Source organism: Manduca sexta, chromosome 9 (genome assembly GCF_014839805.1).
Source record: "Manduca sexta isolate Smith_Timp_Sample1 chromosome 9, JHU_Msex_v1.0, whole genome shotgun sequence".
NCBI lineage: Eukaryota > Metazoa > Arthropoda > Insecta > Lepidoptera > Sphingidae > Manduca > Manduca sexta.
The window spans coordinates 10,181,894-10,193,083 of NC_051123.1; the positions used below are offsets into that span (position 1 = coordinate 10,181,894).

The following is an 11,190-nucleotide window of genomic DNA, read 5'->3' on the forward strand; positions in this document are numbered from 1 at the left end:
GATTTATGTAATTTGGTCAAAACATAACAATACATATCAAGTAAGTCGGGAAAAATATGCTATCTTGGCGTAAGCTGTCTAAACCGTTGGAGTTAGATAAAGATGTTGTGCCGTATGATTGTTTGTTTTAAATAGTTCTAAATAAAAGTCCGCGACGGCATATACATACCTCCTATGTGGAAGCCACTATGACTAAAATAGTGAGCCGTAAATATAATTAAATCGGATACTTTTTGTACAATGCACATTTTAGAATATTTATCAAACTCTTATCAAAATAAATACATTTAACGCTTTAAATATTTAATGTAGATAAACTGTGTTTTTATTTTTGTAACTTATACATATTATAAATCAAAGTCTCTTTTTCTGTCTGTATGTTATCGATTTTCCCAAAATCTACTAAACGGATTTTTTATGAAGTTTCGTTTGGAGATAGTTGACTCTGAGAGGTTATAGGCTATTTGATTTCCCGGGAAAATATATTGCAGAACTTTTATCTCGGAAAACTCCTTCACGCGAGCGAAACCGCGTGCAAAAGCTAGTGTATTGAGACTAGATTCCTTTTAATATGGCCGTGAAATCTATAAATGTAGTGATAATTTCTGGAGATTTTATTTGTAAGTTCCAAAAACGTTTCCAATAACTACAGCGGATGACAGACTTACATATCTTTTAAAAGCTATGTTTCTGCATTATTTGTTTTACAGGTGTTTTTGAAAAGGATAGGACATAAAGACAAGTTTTACATTTTGGGATACGAATGGGGCATTCCAGTTGCATTAGAAGTCGCATTTATTTTAGAAAGCCAAGGTAAATACATACCCACGTCATTTTAAATAATACAAAGTGTAAATATCGTAGATATTCCCGTATTCATAAACGTTATTTATCTAAGGATGGAGTATTGCAGCGATAATAAGTCAGGTTCTCAGCTTTGTTTATCTGACAACCAACTAGATTAAAGTTGTATCTCAATATCAGCCAATCACAACGGCCCTATGTCTACGCACTGCGAAGGCTGCCATGCCGTCAGTACTGAGAAACAGATTTGTTATCACAGCAATGCTCCGTTCTTAGATGAATAACATTTGTGAATAAGGGGGCTATACTATGTCTTTACATGATTATTAGGAATGTTCAAAATGAAAATTTTAAGTTTTATCTGTTGTGTTCATTGTAGTTAATAAAATTACAACAATTGTACTTATATAAAAATCATAATATTTTAAGGGAATAAAATTTTAAGTTATATGCATAATATTAAGAAGTGAAGAAAAAATTTGCACACTTTTTAAGCACATTGTGTGCATGGAGGAGTCTGATATTTGGAATAGTTAATTAAAGATGTTATAGAGATTAAGTACAGAAACCTAAAGTACGTAAGAATTGCGGTCGAATTTCGCTCACTGGGCGACCACTAGTATTAATTAAGGCGTCGGAAAGTATTTATATGTAAAAAGAAATTGCAAATAGATAAAAATCTATTATATTATGTATAAAAGCAGAGCACAGGTGTTAAGGAATTACTATTTGTTAAAAGTTTACTGTGTCAAGCACTTAGATGGAGTTAACTATTAATGTTTTATAGAAAATATTCGTTTTTTTAGGAATGATAGGCACCATATTTTGTGTGGGACTCGAACCAGAAGAATTGAAAGTGGCGCTTGAAGAAGAATTAAACGAATACAAGACCGAGGAAGAACTAGAGAACGGCGTGTTGAAGCACATGTTCAAGCTGATGACGGGCGACAAGTACACAGGACTGGACGAGATGCTGCGCGGGTGTAGCTCGTGGGAGAAGAAGGTGGAGGAGTGCGTGCGCACGCTGCTAGGGCGCGTGTCGCACTCGGCGCAGTACACGCGCGCGCTGCTGCAGGCGGCGCTCGGACGCATCGCGGAGGCGCGCCGCTACTCCTCCGCGCTGCCGCCGCTGCGCTCGCGCGTGGTGCTGCTGCGCTCGCGCCGCGCGGTGCCTGCATCCCCGCAGCAGCTGGACGCACTCACGAGCGGCGAGGTGTCGGTCCACGAGCTCAGCGCGCCGCTCGGTCACGCCGCCCGCGACGCGCGCTGCGCCGCCATCGTTAACTCATATTTGGACCCAGAGCTGTTACACAACTTCCATAATAAGAATCTTTGCGACACTTACCTACTTAACGCTGATACCTTTATGAATTTTACTAACGAATTTGATTAAATAGAAACATTAATTTCTATTAAGTCAATTATTAATAAATAACATTAGGTACTTATATGGTGACAATAAGTACTTACTACTTACTCTACTTCATCAAACACATTATATATGGCCCGTAATGGGATACACATAAATTATTTCTCCTATTACGGGCCCATAGGGTAAAATAGAGTCGAAGGATTTTTTGGGAATCTTTTAAAATTGAGAATTTTATACATGCTTATAATGTTTTTAATCAGAGGTTTGGTAATTAATATGTCACTTTCCGGGTTAACATAAGAAAAGTTATAAAGAAGAAAGTGACGGATGAGTGCATGAGAAATGCGTCATTATTAAAGTTAAAAATATGAACTGTGTTTATGAAATATAAAAATAAAAATTGTTGTTTATCATTCAATATTGTAGTTTACCAAATACTAACTCGATGTTTTCACATGTTATAAAATAAAATATGATCATATGCTTTTACTTGAATTATTTCTTGTTGTAAGTAATTGGTATATATTATGTTCTGAGTTATTTATAAAATTAAGTAAAAAGATGTGTTATTGACACGAGTGTTTATTTCAGAGTCGGTAACTAAGCAAACAAAACAACAACATTCAAATATCTATAAAAATAGAATACATAAAAATAATAGTAGCAACAAAGGTTACATTCTACAACAGCCGCCCTTAATCGAAGATGTGGCTGATAAACAAAAAAAAACTTTTCTAAACCTATGTTAACTGCACACCGATTGTCACATTTTTTGCATACTTTCCCTGGTATGGAAAAAAATGAGAACTTATCGTAAGTCCCAATAGAATCTCTCCAACATCCCTTCAAATGATTATAACTTCTAGTTACCGGATTTTATGAATAGTTCTGCCCCTGACTTCGTCCCTTCCAAAAATTTCTTCCCGTCTCTCCTTCCTTCTTGTTCTCTTGACAAGATGAATGATCCATTTTCACCAGCAGTATTTCACTGTGCCCTCTTAAACCTCAGGGATTCTTCCCCTGGCATTGATGGTATTCCGTATTCATTTATAAGTAAATCCTCACATTCTGCAAAAATATTTTATTTACATATTATAGACACCTTATTTATTAATGGTTCCCTCCCTAACAGTTGGAAGTCACAGATTGTTATTCCAATTTTAAAGCCGGGTAAAAATCCAAACTTTGCCTCATCCTACAGACCAATTGCCCTCTCTTCAGCCCTATGTAAAATAAAATTATGGAAATCCTCGTTAAAAATAGACTAGATTGTATTTTGGAAAACAAAGGCCTCCTATCTAACTCTCAATTCGGATTTAGACGCGGTATGAGGATGTTGGATAACTTGAGCATTCTTACATCCGATATTCGCTTAGCCTTCTCGCGGGATGAAAATGTTGTTGGCGTTTTCCTGGATATATCCGCTGCTTATGATAACGTTCATCTTCCGTTACTCAGGCAAAAAATGATTAATCTGAGTATTCCGCCGAGGATGATCAATTTCATTTGCAATCTTTTCATGGGCCGCTCAGTTATCTTCCGGGTACTCAACTCCAACTTCCCTCCAAGATTGGTTTGGAAAGGTCTTCCTCAAGGTTCTGTCCTGAGTCCTATTTTATATAATTTATATACTTCAGATCTTGATTTGTCTGTTAATTCTTTTTGTAACATTCTTCAATATGCCGATGATATTGTCTTATATTCTTGCAATAAATCTTTAGAATCTGCTTCTGACAGTCTAAATTTTGCTCTTTATTATCTGAACGTTTGGTTAAAAGACCATCACCTTTCCCTGTCCATCCCAAAATGCGTGGGTGTTGCCTTTTTGCGAAGGAGATCTATTCCTTCCATCACTCTGTCTGTGGAAGACCAATTGATTGAGATGCATGGTCAGGTTAAGTTCTTAGGGGTCATTTTGGATTCTAAACTTACTGGTGTTCCTCATTTAAAATTTATCTCGAATAAATGTGAAAAGGGTATAAACGTTATCAGATCTCTTTCTGGTGTTCGCTGGGGCTCCCATCCATACAATAAAAAACTCGTTTATAACGCAATTGTCCGTAGTCATTTTGACTGTGGCAGTTTTGTTCTCGAACCCTGCAATAAATTAGCCTTAAGTTTTTTAGATAAATTGCAATCCAAGCGCCTCCACATAATATCTGGTGCTATGAAATCCTCTCCTATCAATGATGAATCTTGAAGGGTCAAGTAGAATGTCTTGAAAAATCTTCTCATCCTCTCCATAATAAACTTCTTTTTCTCTCCCTCCTAGTTCAATAACCTGGTAACTGGTCTCACAACCCCCCCCCCTTATTAAATCGTTCAAAAAGTTCTCCAGTGGCTCTATTGTTGTCTTTCAAACAAATCGCGACTTTCTTTACTCCTTTGACTTTGGCTCCCTAATATTTGAACCTAAAGTTGTTCTAAACTTTGGAATCTCCAAAGGTGATCTCGAAGCTCAAAGGAATTTTTCCAGAATTCTTTCTTAGTCATGGAGAGATTGGACCCCCATTTTCACTGATGCGTCCAAAGTTTCTGTTAGGGATTTTGTTGGTGCTGCGGTGTGGATCCCGAAATATAATATAATTTTAGATTTTAAATATCCTCCTAAAACATATTTTTTTTCTAGTGAAGCTATTGCAATTTTGGAAGCTGTTTTATTCGTTCATTCGCATGCTTTCAATAAAGGTCTAATTCTCTCTGACTCCTTAAGTTTATTGCAGGACATCATTAACTCTCCCTTTCACAGTGGGACTTTTTATCTTTCTCTTAAAATGAAAGAGGCCCTAAGACAATGCTTTTTAGCTGGTATAGAGGTAGTACTAGCGTAGATTCCCAGCCATTGTGGTATAGCAGGTAATGAAACCGTAGATTTATGTGCTCGTAATGCAGTCTCCTCCAGTAATGTTATTAACAGGCACGTTATCACACGAGATCTTAAAAGCAACACTAAATCAGACCTAATAAACTCTTGGAATATTCTTTGGCAGTCCTCCAGATTAGTGAAAGGAATCAGTTATGGCTCTATACAACCTTATCTTCCTACGAAACCCTGGTTCTTTAAATTTCGTAACTTCAGCAAAAAAGTAACCTCGGCCATTATTCGCCTACGCATAGGGCATGTATGTTCTCCTGTCTTTCTTGCTAAAATTCGCGTCCGTGATCATTCCCTCTATGAGTGTGGATTGGATGAAGGATCCCTGGAATACCTTTTCTTTGATTGCCCAAGAATCTCATTTCCTATATATGACATACTCCCTGCTGATTTTCCCCGCCCTTATAACATTAAATATTTATTAATTAGTGATTCCCACAAAAAATTGAGATTACTTTCTAAATTTATAAAAAGAATAATCTTTACCTATAATTTGTATGCCATTACTCTTTTATCGCTCCGTTTATCATTGCCCTATTCTCTATTTATTTAAATTGTATTTGTTTTCCTTGCACCTTTTTTTTCTCTTCCTTTCTGTATTCTCAGCTTCATTATATTCCAATAAATAACCTATTATCCATACCATCTCATATGTACGATTTTAGTTTTTGTTGCCTCTGCTTGTGCTCTCTGCTTTTCTTCATTTCTGTGCTTCTTAGATCTCTGCTTTAAAAATAAAACAAAAACCTATGTACCTAGTTAAACGTGCGTATTTTCTTATCTATTCTGTCCGCTTCTGTAATTTCGTATGCTTGGTTCTATATTGATGCTGGTCCTACAGTCTACTTTAAAGTCAAATGTGTTATGCCAATTGCTCTTTGTCGTTGGTGTCTTTATGTTCGGTTAACTTCGGTTTGAAAGTTATTTAAACTCATATCATAATTTTAAACTCCTACGCAATCGACATTGGCTAAATCACCGATAAAACGGTGGAGTCATTTCTTTTAAAGAAGAAGAAGAAGACATTTGGCATTGACAAATGATGGTGTCTTAGTTTTTTAATAAATAGTAAGGTGTACCAAGGAACAATTTCATTCAACCGTATGTACGACGTCATCAAGAATTTTGCGGATTTAAATGTTTTTCTTCGAGATTAAGTATCAAAAAATATAAAAAATACATAATCGAACTCAGAGTAGAAAAATTAAGAAACGACATTTTTGTTTTAGGCACATTTACATTTTGAAATGTTATCAATTGGCATAGCGTGAGGGAGGGAGGGAAAATATGACTTATTTCAACAAATATAAGCGTCACACATATAAAACGCCCCACCCTCTCTGGTGCACGTGTTAGATTTTTAAGTAGAGGTATTTTAAAATAATTGTGTATTACATTATATTACTTATTATATTATTATATTATACACAGATCACTTATATAAGCAAACGAACATATGTATCAATCATTTTATACCATCAGGACATCAGTGATAAATACGTTACGTCAGTAATCAAGTAGGGAAGGGCGGATGCGTTTTCAAGGAAACAAGGCCCACTATATTTGTTATACAATATATTTATTACATATATTATATTGATATACATCAATAAACATAGCCACTGATATAATGTTTCATTAACATTAGGCATTAGACATTACTATAGCACCAGTTATACATTTATTATATCTTTTATATATTATACAATATGTACCTATGTTAGGGTATATACCCTAACATAGGTACGACTCCCAAATTATTAAATGTTTAATCATATTAATAAACAATGTTTAATTGTGAAAGAAACTAAAAGGAAATAAAGTGTATTTACTTAACTTGTCAGTCTCTTAGTATTGCTCTGCTCGACGGCTCACGACGAAATGCCCCGTATCAACCAAGTGGCCGGTATTTATATCACTTCGAACGTCAAAACATTTAAGCACTACCGCCATTTCAGACAAATGTTTACAATTTCTATTTTAGTTACCTTAATGCATTTGTTTACAATAACTTACACAAATAATCACATTATAAACAGTAATATAGCTTTTTTATAAATAATCTATGCTAATACGGCCATACTGACAGTACTTCGTCCCCGAAGTACTACTTCTTGTTGTGTTTCCAACGAGTGAAGGTTTGGTAGTCGGCTTCCTTTTTTTTTCTAGACATGTACCATTCCCGTACTATTGATGTAACTTATTTGCCAGACGACTAGATATGCCAGTCACATTCTCCAGCTACCGGTGAGACCGACTGGCCCCGAAGGTGTGGCTAGCAGCTAGTAACGTAGTACCCGAATTGACATGTTGGTCCCTTTCAATCGGTGCTTTGATATATACCAACACTAAACAAGTACAACAGTATTTACATCGTATATAATTTTGTAATGCTTTTGTCAGTTGCCTAGACGTGTCAAGTCCCCTCCACCTGCTGCAAGTGGGATAGACATACACCAAGCAAATGACCGTCCAGCGCAAATATTTTTATTGGATTACCATTCATGTTTTGCCAATTGCCTAGACATGCAAAGTCCCTTCCACCCGCTGCAAGTGGGATAGACTTACACCAAGCAAGTGACCGACCAGCGGAAACATTTTTATTGGATTGTCTTTCATGTTTTGCCAATTGCCTAGACATGCTAAGTCCCTTTCACCCGCTGCTAGTGAAATAGACCTGCACCAAGCAAATGACCGGCCAGCGGAAACACTGACAATCCCAACTTACATCACGACATTAATTCATTGATTACAAATCTAATTAGATTATGGCTACGATTTGCAAAAGATTCTATCGGATTTTGTACAATATTGTTTTCCAGTGTATTATCTAAATGGGCTTAAACGGAAGGTATATTTACATCTATTCCCGTAAGTATACGCAATAGAAACGCGGGAGAAACATGTCAATTTTAGTACCGTTATGTTCATAGGTGGATCTTCCATAAAACGTTCGGCCAATCTGACTGATCATTACACATACTCTTACTACCAAGCATAGCGGTTACAATAGACATTATCATGTCCAGTTAACCACCATGTCTTGGAGTACTACGGTTATATGTTCTATATATAGTTCTGCAAAAAATGATGTAATCCGACTCCTACTAAAATCAGTACTTTTATCTGAAATCACTATAGAAGAAGTTCCAAGTATGCTGATAGTATCTTGTAAGCCTCGTATCAATTCCTGAGCAGCAAGAATTTTAGGTGGTTGGAGTAAGCAAAACTTAGTATACCTGTCCGTTAGCAGAATATGTCCAAATCCTTTATCTGAGCGGAGAAAAGGCCTTATGCAATCCAAGTGAATGGTACAAAAACAAGCATCTGTTTTCTCGATATGGTGAAGGAAGCCTTGCTTGGGACCATTGTACCCCTTATGCTTAATACAAAAAAATCCGATGTATATTCTCGAACAAAGGCGGCTAGAGAGCTGGGCACGAGCCTCCTCTACTACTGCGAGGGATTAAGTCATAGTCCACCATGCTGGCCTAGTGCAGATGGGTAGACTTCACACACCCTCAAAACTCCTATAGACAACTTCTCAGGTATGCAGATTCCCTCACGATGTTTTCCTCACCGAACATACTGCCTCGGTCTGCCCCAGGGGTGCAGTTTTAATCGTACACGGTACGATTACTGCGCTAGGGTCGCCGACCCGAAGCCCGGTTCGGGCCGCAATAATTGCGATTGGGTTTTTCCATCTGAAAACGTTACTCAGTTACAGCTTGAAGTGAGGAAGTTGGCGGTGGGATACCCCCGTGCCGCGGAAAACACGCAAAGTCGGTGGTTCCGCGCCTGATCCTCTCCGGTCATGACGGATTGTCGTCTCTCCGAACGATCTCCGTTGAAATCCGCCGCCGCGGCCGAAAATTCGGCTGGGAGGATTTTTCTATTTCACCCAAGTATTCTACAATATCGTCAAAAAAAGATCCTATAGACTAGGTGAAAGTTAAATATAAGGCGGCTTTTAGAAATGGCCCATTGCGGATGCCAATCCAAAAGTCAGAGGTGTCGCCTATAACTGGGTAAAGAGTTATCTATTGGGGAGAACGCAATGTACAGAAGTAGCTCGTTTAGTCAGCGTGTCTAGAAATGTACACAATAAAAATCTTTATCGCTCAGAGTTTCGAGAGAAGAATACTGGTGTTCCACAGGGGAGCATCTTAGGACCTCTTCTTTTCCTGTTATATGTAAATAATCTACCTAATGCTACTAATCATAAATGTCTTCTATTTGCAGATGATACAACCTTAATAATTAAATGTGTTGATAGAAATTGTTTTGAAACAGACATAAATAATGCAATTGCTGATATAGTTAACTGGTTAAATAAAAATAAATTAATAATAAATATAAAAAAAACTAAAGTAATACTATTTAAAAACTATAAGATGGCACCAGTACCTTTAAATATAAAATATGAAACAATGGTAGTGGAAAGTGTCGAATCTAACCTTTTCTTAGGAATCAAAATTGATCAACACTTAAATTGGAAGGCACACATAGATCATGTTTGTAATAAATTAAATAGATTCGTTTATGCTCTTAAAAGACAGAAAAACAGTGTCACAAAAGGCAGCTCTAACAGCTTACCATGGCTTTGTATCTTCCATCTTATTGTACGGTCTATCACTATGGGGAAATTCAGTGGACCTAAACAGGGCTTTTAAAGTCCAAAAAAAATGTATTCGAGCTGTCTGTGGAGTGTGGTTCTTAGAAAGCTGCAAACCATTATTTAAAAAACACAAAGTGCTTCCCTTGCCCTGTTTATATATAAGGGAAATTTGTATCTTTTTAAGACAGAATCCAAGTTACTTTAAGAGTCATGGGCAAGTGTTAGAAAGAGAGACCAGACATAAAAACCTTATATACTATCCCCAATGCAAATCTGTAATGCTCAGCAACAACATGTATTGTATGGCAAGAAAAATTTATAATAAATTAAGTACCATCTGACATAAAAAATACTGATTCCTTGACATCATTTAAAAACAAAATTAATAAGTGGCTTTTATCAAAGTGTTTTTATAGCACTAAGGAATACCTTGAACATAAATAAATTTGTCATTATTTAAGTTTTACCAATTTAATATATATATAAGAAATATAATGTGAATTATATACTATATAAAAAAAAGCAATGTAAAAGTTACTACTTTACTGAGTACACAGTGTAGTAAAATTGTATTGCACACCGGTACCTATCCCGGTAGAATGTATTAAAACATTTTGTTACACCTACATTCAGCAATAAAAAAATTGTATTTGTAATATCTTGTTTATTTTATACCCTGTATGTCTATTGAAAATGAATCACTGAATCCAAAATCTCTATTATACTTTATTACTTAAAATAATGTTTCAAAAATACTAAAATATTGCTGTGTATTATTTTAATTAGGTACACTTTTCATTAATCATTACTTATTTTATTTTGTAATACAATTGTGTGTTAAATCTGTTAGAACATCATGTAATAAAAAAAATCTAATATCAGAATTTTTGAAATGCTGTGTCGTTTTAGCAAGCTTTTTGGTAAAAAAGTTTATACTGACAACACTGCGAGTTTAGGCGAGAAAGAGTACGACTATTGTATTGAATAATCGCGCGCTCTTCGGACTCGGTCAAAGACTCGGACGCATTACCATAGTGTCTATCTAGCAAAGAAATGGTACAGAAAGCATAATATGACGTTCGGTAATGTCTACGTAGTCTTCTTGATATTATGACAAACCGAAATATTAATGTTGGAATTAAAATAAATGTCGGAATATCATGTAGAATCTAAAAAAAATACGATACCAATAGATTTAAATCTTGTAACTTTAGTAATTATGTAGGTAACTTTTTTGGTAAGAAAACTATTTTATTAACGAAAATAACGTTTATAATTAACGAAATATTTTTGTAGTAATTAATTATTGACTCAATGAACTGCTGCAACCAAGTCAGTGAACTTATTGGGAGTTCATTTGTGAGCTGACCTTCTGAACCCTATAGGTTCGGTAATAATATCATCAGCTGTGACGTAGTTCATTCACTTCAGTTAAGCGCGCTAAGAGACAGCGTGATCAAAAAACCATAAATCTAAAATCGGGGTTATTGACGTAAATATTCATTACTTATGAATAATTTT

At 35.8% G+C, this 11,190-nt stretch overlaps 1 protein-coding gene and 1 long non-coding RNA gene across 2 annotated transcripts; one reads left to right on the plus strand and one right to left on the minus strand.

The window, feature by feature from the left end:
• Window positions 1–710: 710 nt before the first annotated feature.
• Window positions 711–2,665, plus strand: LOC119188873 (the record flags this gene model as incomplete). Its single annotated transcript, XM_037436977.1, is given in 2 exon segments — window positions 711–813; window positions 1,611–2,665. Coding segments are annotated over 2 exon segments (690 nt in total), but the record flags the coding sequence as incomplete, so codon positions are not given.
• A 4,582-nt stretch (window positions 2,666–7,247) lies between these two features.
• On the minus strand, window positions 7,248–8,525 carry LOC119188875. The gene is made up of 2 exons (XR_005112139.1): window positions 8,291–8,525; window positions 7,248–7,333 (listed from the first exon to the last, which is right to left on the minus strand). It is a non-coding gene; the product is annotated as an uncharacterized LOC119188875 (long non-coding RNA).
• Between the last annotated feature and the right edge of the window lie 2,665 nt (window positions 8,526–11,190).